This window comes from Pomacea canaliculata, linkage group LG4 (assembly GCF_003073045.1).
Source record: "Pomacea canaliculata isolate SZHN2017 linkage group LG4, ASM307304v1, whole genome shotgun sequence".
Lineage (NCBI taxonomy): Eukaryota > Metazoa > Mollusca > Gastropoda > Architaenioglossa > Ampullariidae > Pomacea > Pomacea canaliculata.
Window position 1 is genome coordinate 10,778,249 of NC_037593.1, and position 15,749 is coordinate 10,793,997.

The 15,749-nt window shown below is 46.3% G+C and overlaps 1 protein-coding gene across 1 annotated transcript; it reads left to right on the top strand.

The window, feature by feature from the left end:
- Positions 1-1,311: 1,311 nt before the first annotated feature.
- Positions 1,312-15,406, top strand: LOC112563171 (serine-rich adhesin for platelets-like). The gene is made up of 17 exons (XM_025236943.1): positions 1,312-2,322; positions 2,835-3,067; positions 3,288-3,371; positions 3,554-3,701; positions 4,168-4,396; positions 4,888-4,981; positions 5,400-5,474; positions 5,675-5,829; positions 6,071-6,108; positions 6,764-6,872; positions 7,253-7,417; positions 7,726-7,870; positions 8,130-8,249; positions 8,918-8,969; positions 9,162-9,314; positions 9,535-11,748; positions 12,402-15,406. Exons 1-17 carry the CDS (start codon positions 2,226-2,228, stop codon positions 15,089-15,091), a joined length of 6,801 nt encoding a protein of 2,266 aa, XP_025092728.1. The 5' UTR covers positions 1,312-2,225; the 3' UTR covers positions 15,092-15,406.
- The last annotated feature ends 343 nt before the right edge of the window (positions 15,407-15,749 follow it).

Sequence of the window (15,749 nt, forward strand, 5' to 3'; positions counted from 1 at the left end):
AAGTGTGTTGAAGAGCCTGATCAACTTACCTGTGGTATTACATCTAGGCAAACATCTTCCTACTAAATAAACTAACCAACCGATGAACAGACATGCGGCAGATAAAAAGAGCGACATACGAAGTTGAGAAAAGACAGTCCCGGCCTTTACCGCCTCTGAAGATGCAATGTTGACGCGAAAGGATGCAGCCGTGACAACTGTTGAAACCCGTTTATTAAAAGGTAGTGCACGTGCTGGCTATTTCCTGGCTCTGTTTGAATGTGTTGAAGAAAGTTTGCTGAAACAGCTTAACCCCACCACTCGGTTATTATAGTATGACAAATTAAATGATCTTTGTATCTTAAGCTAAATACGTAGCACTAAAAAATAAACAAATATAATACATTACATACATATTAATGAATGTCAAATGTTATCAACACAGCCATGCGCTTTTCGAGCAAGTGCAGCCATCACCTTACTAAAAATGGTCGCTTGGCAATACGCATTCAGAGAACAAATCACACAATGGCGCATACAGCGATTTTCTGTTAAATTACTGTTTTTTGTGGTTTAAAATAAAAATAAAAAACCTTTGTCGTCATTATTCTTTAGTTTCAAGGTTCGTATTATTTCAACATTTAAATGAATTAACTTGAATTTATAGGTGTTTAAAGTCGTGGTTCATGGAATGGAAGCAGACGTTGATCTCTCTGCCCCTCTCATTTACGACCCGATTTTGGTGGATTTTATCCCTTTTCACAAGACAGGTTTATGCTCACACACATAATGCTGCGAACACATGCGCACACACATATACATCAGCACGCACGCACTCACGAAGTGATCACAATTCCAGACCACAGGCGTGCTGAAAGGTGGGAGGGGGAGGCAAAGGATTTTTGTCATCGCACCGGAAGGTGTCAAAGTCATCTGATGCTTTTTTTATCCCTTTTATTTTCTTCCTTTCTTTTGTATAAATAGAGATGATCATTATTCCTGCACTCGTAAGAATGACTACCTAATGTGAAAAATTATCGGTTGCAACAATGACCATTTGGCACAAAATTTTGAGTTTCTGAGAGGAGTGCTAAGCAGTTCTCTGACAGCATTTGCCACAAATCAGGTGTGTGAGAAAAATGGTTATCGGCAAGGGTTACCTTTGATTAGGGAAAATAAGAGAAATTAGCGTTATAAGTGATGGTGACCAGCGCCCTTGGTCAACCACTGAGACTGTATCATAGTTATACAACTTTCAGGGTGCATCCCTTGCATGTTGGCGATTGTACATTTTGTACACCAACAGCCAAAACGACACTTGGGGTGCAGCTGGTCACAAAGAGCGTCTTCTTCAGGGCCGACACCGACAACAACATATCGCCTTCAGAAACACGGGGCAGGTACATGGACAAAGCGGCAAAAGCCAGGGTAGTGTTGCTGTTCCTGCACCTATGGCCGTGTTGCATGAGTACGGGGGACAAAAGTTGCGAATGAAGACAGAAGGCTAAGAATATAAAAGAACCCTGCTTTCAAAAATAAGGGAAGAAACTTGACCTCCGTGCAACACTGAGATTACAAGTTCAAGACAACGGACGAAACATGGCTGTCACTTATTATACTCCCCCTTCTTCCCAACGAGTCCCTCCCTTCCACCACCATCATCACCACCACCACTACATCCCACGAAAGAGTACCAGGGTCTCGAGATGTAACACATCCATTGTCACCGTCATTTTTTTTATTGTTGTGAAGATCATCTCTGTCTCCCTTTTTTTTAAACCAGCGTCGTTTGTCTACTACATGGAAGCCTGTCAAAACCTCCGGATCTACCAGTTACCATCCCACCGAAGTCAGGAAATTTCTGGAAGAAAAGGGAGAACAGATGTGTTAAAGTGCATGTAACGGGTAGTCAAGGTATGAGAGACGAGGGTGGTTTGTGGTTTGGCAATAACCATCGTCAATAACCAGCCATCTAAACAGCATTGAGAGCCCCCCATGGTGACCGCTGCAGTGTTCCAAGCCTTTCTCTCTTAATCCTGGAAAGAAAGAAAACAGCGGAAGTGCTGTTCATCTGTGGTGCAATTTGGCTCGTTTGGGTCTTAGTGAACAAGGTCGCCATTTTGCTTTACCTGCTTGCTGCGGATGCACATCACTGACAAATATTTTTAACACCTGAATCAGTTCTGTGGAGGCTGATTATTTTGCAACCAAGAACAAAGGCCTTTCAGGTGTGTCAGGTGTGAAGTATGGCTGACCACGTGACGAGGTTGTGGTTGATGGTCATACTGAGCGCTGCCAGCGTATTACTGCAAGAGTTGCCTTTCTCAGCGCCTCGCAAGATACGTGAGTATTTTCCCCTCTATACCTCATTTGGTCACATGATAATATATTTGTTGGGCAAATTTCTTAAAGACTGGCAAAATCAAAATGCCGGAGTCGAGTAGGATGATGCTATCACTGTCGTAGCTGTTCACACACTTTATCGTCTTGGCAAGATCTTAATTTTCTAGGTCAGGTTATAGGTCAGTATCTAAAAGTCCAACTAAAAGTTAGCTAACTAGAATCAGGCTAGAGTTCGAATAGTTTGAGGTTAGAGTAAGGCTTTATCCCACTATGTTAGGAACATTTTAAAATTAAAGTTATAATATTGACTCTATTATTATAGATATAATAAATCTCGACGAGTGTACAATATCAATTAATTAAAAGGAATGAAGTGAAAAGGCGCAGCTAGAAGTTTTAGCTCAACTAGAACTAACAGTCAGAAAACTAGTCTTGATGGCGAGTAGCTCCTCTCTCATTCCGCGTTTGTCGTCTTCGAACTCTTCTAGAAAGAATGTGTTTATTATGTTCAGAGACTGTTAACGTGCACGTAGAGGAAAAAGGTGCAGGTGCCGAGTCACGCGACAAAAGAGCGGCCGAGCAGCCAGACGTGCGAACTCTGCCGGCGGCGTTGGAGGTTCGACTCAACCTCGCCAACCAGGACGTCAGCCTGACTCTCGAGAAGAACTCCAACGTTGACGTCAGACCCCCCGTGTTTGTCGCGCGCAATGGAGGACTACAGAGAGTTGACTTCCCGCAGGCCAAGGTCTCTAAAGTAGTTTCTTTATTTTTTTTGTGTGTGTTTTGTTCTATTTATTGTCTGACAATTTTCGTCTCTTTGGAATGCTTGATAGAATCGAAAGGGATTTCAAATCACCGCGATTTCACATCGTAGAGGGTGAGGAAAAAAAAAAAGATTTAAAAAATGCGTTATCATCTCAGTTGCTGTTATAGTCAGTTTACTGTTGTCACGTGTGTGCAAACAGGCGGATGCTGGATTTTATCAAGATCCCGACACGGGAGCCTCATTCTCAGTTCGCCTTCGTCATGATGGAAGCGGATACCTTCTGGTAGGCGGCTATTTTTTTTGTAAACAATGCAGAGTTGAAGTTTGAAACAGCTTTACATCATAATTGATTCCTTTGTTATGTCCTATAGAATGGTTCCCCATACAATAACTTTGATTTGAGATATGGTACTGCTACTACTGTGTGTATTACTTGTGTATTACTTGTGTATTACTTGTCTCCAGAGTGGGACCTACTTTTCCGAAGGTGTTCAATACTTACTCACCCCTAACTTCAACTCTTCTGAAACTGGTTCAAGGACTGGCGACCATGACGTCATGCGGATGTCATCAGTACTCCATCTTCAGAACGACTTTGTTGATCTTCTACCCGGTAACTACTTTTTCCAGAGATCGTAAAATGAGTTTGATGCTTATCAGTCCGTTAAATATAAATAGTTGCTGGGAAGCTAGACTATCACTTAGGACACTGAGATGACAGAGTATCCTGATGCTCCTTACCAAGATTTCTAATGACTGTAGGGAACAGAGATTTGGCAGACTTACACCCATCCACAGGTGTATACCCATTCAGCTTGTGAATGACAGTACTTTCATCACATATTGTGAAGAACTCGACTAGCAAGATGACTTCCATCACGATTTTTTAAAAATATTGAACCACCCTCACCCCGCTTCACTAGACACCTGGTTGGTGGCAGAACAAATAACACCAAGCAAATCACGTCGTGTGAAGTATAAATAGACATTAAAACTCGTTGTAACTCACAGCTACAGCTCTGTCGGTACCGACCACACTTTGGAACTGCAGGTCCCAGAGGCTATAGCTTTCTGTGCAGGTGTTTCTGGTGACCTAGCTGACGTCACAAAAAACAGATCTCGCGACTACAATGACGTCACCAAGGACAACGTCGACATCATCGCCGCTTACGACTTCTTCGGTAATCGTCCATCTTCGGGCGAGATGAGTGATATCAGCGGGCACCCGAGACGCAGACGTCAGGTGACGCCACAAGGTGCCTTCGCTGTGGAACTGTTGATGGTCGTCGACTATGGTATCTATGAAAAGTGAGTGGCCTCCCCTTCACACCAATTAGTTGTTGCTCTTGTTACTCACGCAGTCCATAACTGTCTGAAATTGGTGCATACGTTGAGAACATTAATTAATTAATTTTCTTATTCATAATCTTGATGTTCTCATTCATAACATTGAAATTTCTTCAATCTTTTTCACATTTTCTTGGCAAAATATTTTGCTTTGACCAGCAACAGATTTATTTCCATTACGAAAAATAAGCAGCAGAAGTTGTCTCTCACTGTTTGTATACACCTTTCTTATATATTCGCAGTGGGTGTTTTATTTTTGTTGTATGGTGTATTTTTTTATTACTCGACTGTGACTCCTTTGCGTCTCACCAGTAGCAGGAAGGTAAAGTTGCTGCGTGTAGACTATGCCCTCTGCCTCTATTTTATGAACGTTGTGGTGGTTTTAATGGCGACTTACCGGTAATTAATAAAACATGTTTTCCTCCGTCAGACATCTTGTGACTGATTTTCAGGTGGCTTTCGCGCATGCAGGGGACAACAGAAGAAGCCAAGAAGCAGGCCGCCATAGAAAATATCACTGAGTACTACTCATTTGTGCTAAACGGGGTTAGTATGACATCAGGTCAACAGGAATTGCACAGAAAAGACTTCCGTGCACGTGAAGTCCGAACGATAATAACGATTGCATGCTGGTGACACAATAGCATAATTGAAACATGGTCAAAGGTCACAATGGAGATGTTTATAGGAGTGTATCCCAAAAATAGATGTGGGCTGTTCACTCAGAAACTGCGCGAATCATTAGAAAAAGGAACACGTGCTCCTTTAAGTAGTGGTATTAGTAATGATTGTAATTACTGAACGCCTTAAGACTTGTGTTAGTAACACACATACTCGTGTGAGTAATGTCTAATGTCTGGTGATGAAAATAACATACTAGTGTTACAAGTTGACACTGTTTACTAGTGCACATAAGTAGACTGGCGGCTGACCGACCGTTGGTGACGTAGTTGTTGTACCACAGGTAGACGTGCGCTATGCCGGGATCAACGCTAATTTCTCTATTGACGTCACTTTTGCCGGTATCCTCGTGTTTGACGTAAGTTCCTTTCCTTCCTTTGTGAGTGAATGAGCCAGTAAGTGAGTCTGTGAGTCAGTCAGGTAGCGAGTTCGTGAGTGAACTAGGGAGTAAGTTAGCAAATAATTTACTTAGGCTACTCGACATTTTTCTCCACCTCGAGCTGTGTCAAAGGGCTGTTGTATGCAACAATCTCTACTCTGCGCCATTTTTTATCTCAGGATCCCTTGGATACGTACTGGTCGGGAGGGCGACTGGCTGTGAGCTCGTCACGTGACCTGGTGGAGGCCTCCGATGCGCTGGAGGCCTTTCGAGGATGGGCTTTGAAACTGGGGGCCAGTCTTCCCCCTAGTGACCATGTGATGCTGTTCACGGGGTAAGTCAGGGGAGTGAGAGGATTTGAGATTGTGTGATGGTGATGGCAAGGATAATAGGATCCTGTGAGGGTTGTTAAGTTTTTGTTAGCGGAAGTATTTATGGATACCCTACTCCAGCATTCTTGTAAAAGTATTACATATTTATTTAAGGTTTATTTATACAGTAGATAATGTTTATTCCTTTCGGCCTTACCTCTCTATCAATATTACTAATAAACTAGAAGACAATCTCTTTTGCAGATTTAATCTTACCTATGGCGGCTCGGTGTCCAACGCAGGTGAGCTGTTCACCCTAGCTTCATCTGGAGTTATGTAACGGTGTATGGAGCAGTCTGTTTAAGCTTTCTTATCTTCTTTCTCCAATCGTCTAAGAACCGTTAAAACAAATTGCTCATCTTCCCTGGGAAATATTTTAGCATTTTTATGACTAGGACCGAAGCAGATTACAGACACACACGGGCTTTTCTATGACAGAGTATATCATATGCTGACAAGGTTACATGGAAGCTAATAAAATCTTGAAGAACAGGAAAATGTCTGTCAGGATTGAGGAACAAAGTTGCAAAGAAGTGAACTTAGAATATTTTAGACGTATTCTTAGTCCCTTACTGTTTCTTTGTCTCCGAGTCAAAAAGTAGTTTTCCCACCCCTCACAGTCCTCTAAAGCTACCATACAGTAGGGATGTTGGTAGTTAGTATTTATAGTAGCGATACATCAAGCCGTGTGACATCAGTTGTAATATTTAATGGAAAAAAAATGGTCTGCCAGCAGCTGGCATATAGTAATGAAAGACTAGAGTGCGTGTGTATTTTAAGGTGTACGTGTGTACGTGTATTCATGTGTATTATGCAAGCTTGTTTGTGTGTATGTTATTCATATGTATTTTTTGCTCTGTGTGTATTGTGTGATGTACATATATTTTTTTCTGGCAGGTCTAGCCTATCTGGGATCTGCTTGCAACACAGATTATTTCTTTTCCATCGTCGAAGAATACCTGGATTTTCGTACCGTCGCCGTCGCAGCACACGAACTAGCCCACAGGTAAGTATTACAGGTAAAGGTGTAAATGCTGTTCATGCACTACACAGCCCCAGAACACTCCTGCAGACAAGAAGATCGTTGACCACCGGCGGTTAAAGCCTTCAGAACTAGACACTTTGTGGAAAGTGTGATTATATTTGGAAAAGTCTTATCTGGGGATCATAGACACAAATCACCATAGTCTAAGATGGACAACAGATGTCCGGTCAAGAGAGTAAATAACGGGTAGCTTGTGCACTGTAGCTAGAACCTCACCCACTAGGTAATTCGCACTCTTACCAGAGGTGGGGTAACTTGGGGTGCATATCCGCTGTCCAATCAACAATTTAAAAAGGGAATGTGGATGTATTATGGTGACCAAAGCTGACGTCATTTTGCAGCCTCGGTGCTCGTCACGACATGGACGGCAACACCTGTCTGACCTTTGACCGCTACGTCATGACGTCACGGTTCCGGTTCCCGACGGCGCGCACTGCGCAGAATCCGTGGAAGTTTTCCTCTTGCTCAGTGCAGTATTTCTCCGCCTTCATCGATGACCTCGTCAGGTCTCTTTCTTTCTCTTTCTCTGAGCTATAAATACTTTACACGTGCGCGCATATGTGATGATAGTCGCTGTGTGTGTGTGTTAGTGTGTCTGAGGGGTGTGTGTGTGTGTAAGAGATTGACAGAATGTAGAAGAGAGAGAGAGAGAGATCAGGAAAGGAAATAGCAAGAGGAAGCAATCATTGCATGGACTGATTGTCGACACCGGTGTTTGTGGGTGAGACGGAGTGTGAAGGCCCTTCAGCTTCACGTCACTGTATGTTACTATGAGGGTGAGGCTTGGTCACCAGCTTGAGACATGTCGAAACAGAAATGACACCAACTGCCTGGTGACTAAGGACGCCGTCACTACCAACATGGAGATCCAACCTTTTTTCGCTTCACTGCCTGGACAAGTCTACCCCGGGGACCAGTTCTGCCAGCTTAGCGAGGGTCCAGACTCATATATTTGCAGGGTATGTTACTCGTTAGGAAATTATTCCCATCCCTCACTTCCCTCCTGGATTAACCGCCTTTACCTTCTGAATTCTTGTAGTTAAAGATGGTACAATACAGCCACAGACTAGATATTTTATGAAATGACTTGTATTGCATCCTATGGCTTTTTCCAGCACAACAGTACGCATTAATCATATGTATGGAAATTTGGAATATTGATTGATTGCTTAATTGATCGATTGATTGATGGATCGTTCTTCCCTCACCTCCCGGCAGGCCCAGCACACTGCAGGTTACGACACGACCTGTTACGCGGGGCTGCAGTGTTACCGGCCTGAGTTCCAGGATTGTGATCTCAAGCTGCCCCCAGACGGACTGGCCTGTGGCAACAAAAAGGTGAAAAAAAAAAAAAAACAAAGAAAAAGAAAAAAAAGGACGATGTTTCTTGTGGGAAGCTACTCGACATCCACCCTGAATGGTGATGTGATTTATCAGAAGGTAGTCGGGACATAACCTGACTGGTGACATGTCAGATAGAAAGTAGCCAGTCATAAAAGATAGAAAGTAGCCAGTCATAAAAGATAGAAAGTAGCCAGTCATAAAAGATAGAAAGTAGCCAGTCATAAAAGATAGAAAGTAGCCAGTCATAAAAGATAGAAAGTAGCCAGTCATAAAAGATAGAAAGTAGCCAGTCATAAAAGATAGAAAGTAGCCAGTCATAAAAGATAGAAAGTAGCCAGTCATAAAAGATAGAAAGTAGCCAGTCATAAAAGATAGAAAGTAGCCAGTCGTAAAAGATAGAAAGAAAGTAGCCAGTCACACGCCTTGTCATAAATTAATCGCCACATCTTCTCCAACAGCACAGATTTTCCCACATCCTCCCCCCAACTCGTCAGGTGCAAGACTGGAAAGAAAAGAGAAAAGAGGTTAACAATCTGTGTCTACGCTTCTAGACCACAGAAGTATTTTGGTAACATGCAGTTATAGCTAAGACTTCAAAAATGTTTGCCTCACAGCCTAATGCGTTCGTAGTTTGAAGCTCTTGCCTCCTCTTCTGTGTGCAGTGGTGTGAGAATGGCACGTGCGTTTTCTCCCTGCTTGCTCCCACGGCAGTAGGTGAGTTCTGCGCCATCTACACGTGGTCAGACTAGAGTATGCTTAACAAGCTATTAAAAATTAATAAAATAAATTAATAAAACTGAATTTTCCTTCGAACAATGCATAACAAAGCTGTCTATTGCTTTCACCCCCTCCTCCTGTGTTCTAGCGCTTGGTTAGCTGGGCTAAGTGGTTTTACTTTCCTGACAGATGACCTTTGCCCCTTTGGCGATGACCCCGTGCTGCTGACGGCGGGCAGCAACTGCTCGGAGCGCGTGAACTTGTCACGTGGTGACTGCTACGACCAGTCGTTCCACGCTCGGTGTTGCCAGTCCTGCGCCGCCGTGAGACATCACCTGCCAGGTAAGACGGTCATGAGCGTGACGTAACTGTGGGAGGAACAGGGTCTCTGTATCCTAACCGTTCATTGACCTTTGATTTCCTTTTAATTTTCTGATGATGACGGTTATTCGCGTACTTAAAACCCATCCGTAAATATATATATATGTTCAATATCTTGAACATGTGTAGAGGTCTCTAGCACAAAGATGAGTCGAGAGCTTAAGGTTTGAGTGTTTCGCAGGCTGTGAATTCGGCGACCGCTCGACCACTTGCGACAGACTGATGTGTGCTGCGTACGACACGACCTACATGCGTCACAACTGCTGCGACACCTGTGGCGAGGTGCTGCTGACTCCGACCTCTTCAGCAAGTAACACCTACTTCACCAGTGATCCTCCTGCCTCAACAGCGGGCAGTCCCACTACCTACAGTGCACCGGCTTCAAGAGCAGACATCACCACCATCGACAGTCCACCCGACTCAGCCACAGGCACCCTCATTGCCCATAGTACACCTGACTCATCAACGAGCATCCCCATCGCCCACAGCTCGCTTGACTCAACAACGGACACTCCCATCGCCAATAGACAAACTGACTCAATAACAGACACCCACCCTGAGGTACCGACAGTTTCTGAGCAAACAGATGCCAGGGTGGATCTGACCAGCACCCAGACAGCACAGATCGTGCGTTCCTCTCAAGAGACACCCCGGCTTCCTTCAGATTACTCGCCTTCTGTTGACAGGATTCTCACACCTTCTCCAATACCCACAGACCAGCCACCCGTCATTCACAAGGCTTTCTCGCCTCCTACAATCGTTACAGACCTACCCCCAGCAACTCCCGGATCACAAAGTTCTCCTGCAGCAACTACAACTCAGACCCCAGACATGAAGATAAAGGCACAGGTTCCTAGAGAATCTACAGACCGGCCTCCTGCCATTCTCAAGGCTTTCACTCATCCTCCAATATTTACTGTTCAACCCCCTGTCATCCTAGGGGCTAACACTCCTCCTCAAATTCCGACAAACCAAGCTCCTGTCATTCACAAGACTTTCGCACCTCCTCCAATATTTACAGACCAGCCTCGTGTCATTCACAAAACGTTTTCTTATCTTCCAATACTTACATACCAGACCCCTGTTATCCAAAAGGTACAACCATCTCCACCACCTACAGCCCGCTACCCTGTGAATCAAAGAGCTGGTACGCGTCCTCCATTATCTTCAGACCAAACCCCTGTCAATCAAAGGGCTACCACGCCTCCAGTATCTACGGATCGTCTTCCTCTCACTCACGGAAAGAGCACATCTTTCTTGTCTTCAAATCGACCTCCTAGCGTGACAGATTCTTCTCCTTCATCGACTGATATTTCTTCTCAACAAACGACTTCCGCCATCGCTTTTACGTCATTTCGTAAAGCTGTCACTGCCACCGACTCCGAGGTTTTTGTGGATTCCTCTTCTTCAGCATCGTCGTCGTCATTTGCTTTCACAACAAACCTTGATGAGGGGACGTCAGAGAAGCAAAAATCACCTGCTATGACCCCGCCAACGTCTTTAACGGATTCTGTCGGTCTGACGTCCTCACCTGACAGGACAGCCCGGTTTGACGTGACATCTCTTGGTGGCTTGACGTCACTATTTGACTGGACCTCTATTCGTGAACTGACGTCACATCGGACTGACCCGCCGACCCCACAAAGGTCAACTTTAGTAAGTTCGTCAACGTCAGGGCCCAGTGTTGGGGCTGCTGTTGGTTTGACATCACCGGAACCTCTGAGGTCGGCTGCTGAGTCAACATTAGCCCCACCTGTTGTGAACTCAGTTACTGCTGAACAGTCAGAAGCTGGTACGTCACCTACAGGTTCGACATCACCTGCCGGGGCACAGACCCCGTTAAGTTTGAATCCAGTATCTGTTGTGATGTCAGTACCTGGTGTCACGTCAGCCCCTGGCTTGACATCAACTCAAAGCGTTACATCACTACTCAGTCTTATGCCGTCATCTGACGTACCGCATCCCCTTGTTACTAACATAAAGCAGACTACCACTTACGTCACTGCTACCACTGCCACCAACAACAATTTTGCCCGTCTAATTACCCCGACATCAAGCAAAGATAATTTCTCTTTTGCAAAGGCAGGAACTGTTAATCCTAAGGTGACGTCACGCGGGGGTAAAAAGACAGGAGGAGAGGAGGAACGGGAAAACAAAACTCGAGATGAGGGCAGAAAGACAGCAGGAAGAGGTGCGGTACCCAAACCTAGAGTGGCACCTCCTCTCCCTTCCAGCCCTGCTCCACAAAGGGCCGAAGAGAGACCGAGAGGGAATGCCAGCGACAGACAGAGAAAATACGACGAAGAAAACGAAGAGAGCGTTTCAAAAGAATCGGAAGCGGAAGTAGAGACAACTGACGAGCGAGGAGGCGAACGTGTGGGCAGCAGTTCAAGAGGTGAAGAAAAGTCTTCTGCAGTCCTTCATTCTCAGCTCCCTCGCGATCAAAATTAGGTTCATGTTTATCCACGTTCAAGGATCGCTCAGTATACCTATCTCAGATAACGTATTTACCATCGGAGTATTATCATATAATCAGGGCTTCTACTAAGGCTAAATTCTTTGGGGTCCCAGGGACCCCTTCTTCAGATTTTTAAGGGGTCCCTGTTCTTAGCCCAAATTTGGAGGGGACCCCATTGACGAAAATTGAAGGGGTCCTCCGAACTTTTAATGCGTACTGTACGCAATTTTTTGCGTAAGCAGAAGCCCTGATATAATGAAGAAGCTAGAGAAGCACAGTTATGGTCTGTATCTATGCAATTCTGTGTACGTCTAGGATACGTCTTTGTGTGTATTTGTGCGTGCGTACATGTATATAGCGTTCCTAATGTCTCTCGGTGGACACTGCGCCAGATGGTTGACGACTAGACTCAGTTTTATTTACTTTCGTCTTCTCCGCATATGACTGCATTTGTGTGGGGCTGCTTTTTTTAAAACCTTAACTTAGAGTATAGATATAACGAGCATTTATCTGAAAGACTGCAACACCATTGCAGACGTAACTGATTGCTGACATAACATTAATTTTCAATATTTGGATGTTCTGCGCAGAGCTCGGACAGCAGCTTCAGAAAGTTCGAGAAGCGTTGAGAAATAAAGTCGGGAGTGAACTTACCAGGGAGCAGCGTCTCCTCCTGCTCGTCAACCTCGTGACCCTGCTGCAGCAAGGCCTAACTCCTCGCGACGTCCAGCCGGCGGCTCCTGACATCACTGGACCATTCGGCAACGACTTCGGCAGCTCCCTCACTGACCCCCGCACCACACGGCTAACAACTGGGGTCAAAGGCTCCGACCCCTCCTTACAAAGTCAAGGTCATGGGCGAGACTTCGAGGCCGTCGGTCTTCAACAGCAGGGTGTCTCGAGGGGAAGTGCACCCAGCGAGCTACCCCTTCCCCGGTCTGGACCCGCAGCTAGCAGACAGACGCATTTTTCAGCGGAACGTCGCCTAGGTTACAGAGAGCCCGGAGGGTCGTCAAGGCGACGGAGGAGCCCGAGAAGTGCAGATACCCTAACGTTCGAACGCCACCGACCGTTGATTCAGGCACTGTGGGAAGAGCTGAGGCGGAACTCAGGGCGGCATAGAAGGGAAGGAGCTTCCTCCGAGATCCCTGTAGGCGACAGCAATCCGGCAGACACGGTGGAGCAGGGGTTCTCAGCTAGACCCCTCTACCTTCCTCAGAAACATTCTCTGCAACCGAATTTAGAAAGACATGGATCTGAACCGAGTGAGGAGGTGACAGAGGCTCTGTATCATTACGATGACCATGTAGAGGAAGACGAGGACGAGGAGAGCGAGGATCTTGATGACGACATCCCTGAACAGGATCCTTTCTGGAGAAACGATACCGTCAATTTCAACGATGGCTTCGATGGGGTTGCCGGTGGGGATGAGGAGCACGAACAAAGTGTAGTGACAGACGAAGGCAGTGATGCACATGACAAGGGCGATGTCAACAGCCAAGCGCTAAGTGATGTCATTTTCGGGCCCATGCGATATCTGACGTCCCTGAACTCTGCCGAGAAAACCGACACTGAGATAACGGACAAAACTCATGATGTGGATGAAGTAGGCGACCATGTTGGAACTGATGACAGCGTGGCAGCGGACGACGGAGCCTATGAGAGTTCGGATAAAAATGACGATGGAGGTCAAGATACAAACATCGCCCAGCTAGGTGACGTAGAAAAGGAAAGTAGAGAGACTAAGGAGGACAGTAACGACGAACACTGTGAGAATGGCAGTCAAAGTGGCGTTTTGGAGCCTGGAGACAAGGAAGGCGAGTTTATCAACGATAACAGCACGTCGTCGTCACACGACCGAAACGATCGCATCAGCGAGAACGGCAGCGACTTTGCCGAGAGAAGCGCAAGGGGTGAGCGGGACGAGGCATCTACCAACAGCACGTCCGCGACAAGTGCTCATACTGCCTCGCACAGTGTGACAGATCAGATCCATCATACAGCGCCTCCTGGCGATCAGGACTCGTATCTGGAAGACGTTGAGTCCACCCAGAACTGGGGCGGCGAGGAAAAGAAAACCCAAAACTCACCAATCGATGACGTCGATGATACCTCCAGCGAGGTGGCTGACAACAACCTGACGCAGACGCCTGCCACTGACAATTCGGCTGTCGGAGGATTGCAAGCTGCCCTCGTTGCAGGCGACCATGACCGCACGGACCATGACGCCAGCTCGTCTAGACGTATCGGGAACCGCAGCAGCGATTTGCTCGTGAATGGAGGGAATGCCTCCAGGGACAGAGGCTCGTCTGACGGCGCCGTGGACCTAGGCAATGATGACGACGATGAAGACAGCGTCAGATTCGTCGAGAGCGGCGACGATACCAACGTCGAGCACAACCTGTCTACAGGCATGAATGACATCACATCACGTATCGACCACGTCACCACAGGTGTAGGTGACATCACGACGGGTATCGTTGTCGTCATGACGGACATCGATGACGCCGTCAGTCAACCAGACAGAAAGACAGAGTCAGGATTGCCGGAGAAGACGCCTCAGGTGGGAGCAATCGCGCTGCATTCTGGTTCTAAACTCAACGAAAGCGCGGAACACTTTCCGGATGGCGACAGCCATTCTGCTGGACAAAGTCGTTCCATGGCGCGGAGCGACAAGATGGCCGAAAGTGGAGGAGCGGAGAGGTTGACCAGCAGAGACCCGGACACGGATGGGACAGACAAGGGCGACACCGGACGACGCGGGACGCCGGAGGGCGGGAGCGTTGTTTCAGTCACGTCAGAACACGTCGACACAGTCTTGGGCCGCCCCAGAACGAGTGACCGAGTAGTACCTAGGGAAATCCCCGGCGTTTCTCAGGGAAGGTCGGCAGGTCACAAACGTGTCAATGAGGACGCCTCCTCTCTTGCGCGTCTACGCCAGCACCGCGCGACTCCTCCTCCACGTCGCCTGTCCGGTCAGCCCGCACGTGTAAGCAAGGCCGCCTACAGCATGCCGCGTGGTCAGCTCATCCCTCCCGAGGCAATGTCAGGGGCCTGGGTGACTTCAGGAACCTCTAGGAAGCAATCAACCTCGACCACCGACGCAAACTCCAGCGCCATCTATCTGCCGACCTCCACAAGCAGCATCAGCCCTCGCATTCCTCGCTTCACCTTTGACCCCGGACACACAACCGTAGAGAGAAAAACTAGCACGAACCACAGGACCAGCCTGTCAGCTGGGCGTCGTGTCGGACCGAAGAAATCCATCAGAAACCGTTAGTTTGTGGTCTGAACACCCGTCACGACCAGAGGCCAGGCATTGTGACTCCACACCTGGCCACACCTCAAAGGACAGACCTCACCACCTGCCATTACCAAAAAGCTGCAAAAAAACCCTTCCCGTTAGTTAACTTTCGACGAAGCGATAGAACCGTTTTTGGCAAGAACCTATAACAATATAGCAAATTTTAAGTGAAGGTTGATGTGAACGGAGTTTGAAATTTATATCGCCATCCCATCCCCAAGCTTCTACTAAAAATAAAGATAAGCGAAAGCACAACTTACTATTCTGACTAAATAAAAATAATATTAAATTAATGCAATAAAAGGTTATTGATTTGTTTTGTTTTGATGGATGTTATGCTGAAGGATGATGGCACTATGGGAATCTCGTGATCTTATAGGCAGGAGGGGATGCAACAATGAATGTTGTAAACACGTTTAGTTTAGACGTTATGGGAAGATAACTACTCCTAGAACAAAGGAAAGTAATGAGGGAGACTTAAATTTTCACAGATGAAAAAATATGGAACTATTACAATTTGATTTTAAAAACTGGAGAAAATAAATTATTCGGCACTCTTGTTCAGGACACACACACATCGAGGGTGTTACACATCTGGTCAACAACACAGCGAGAGTCTGCAGCCCTGGATTCA

Excerpts from the sequence above, each read along its gene's own strand:
- LOC112563171 (XM_025236943.1), top strand. The coding sequence starts at position 2,226 with ATGGCTGACCACGTGACGAGGTTGTGGTTGATGGTCATACTGAGCGCT. Across the intron at positions 3,702-4,167 it reads CTTTGTTGATCTTCTACCCG|GTGTTTCTGGTGACCTAGCT; the intron begins GTAACTACTTTT and ends CTTTCTGTGCAG. Across the intron at positions 8,970-9,161 it reads GCTTGCTCCCACGGCAGTAG|ATGACCTTTGCCCCTTTGGC; the intron begins GTGAGTTCTGCG and ends CTTTCCTGACAG.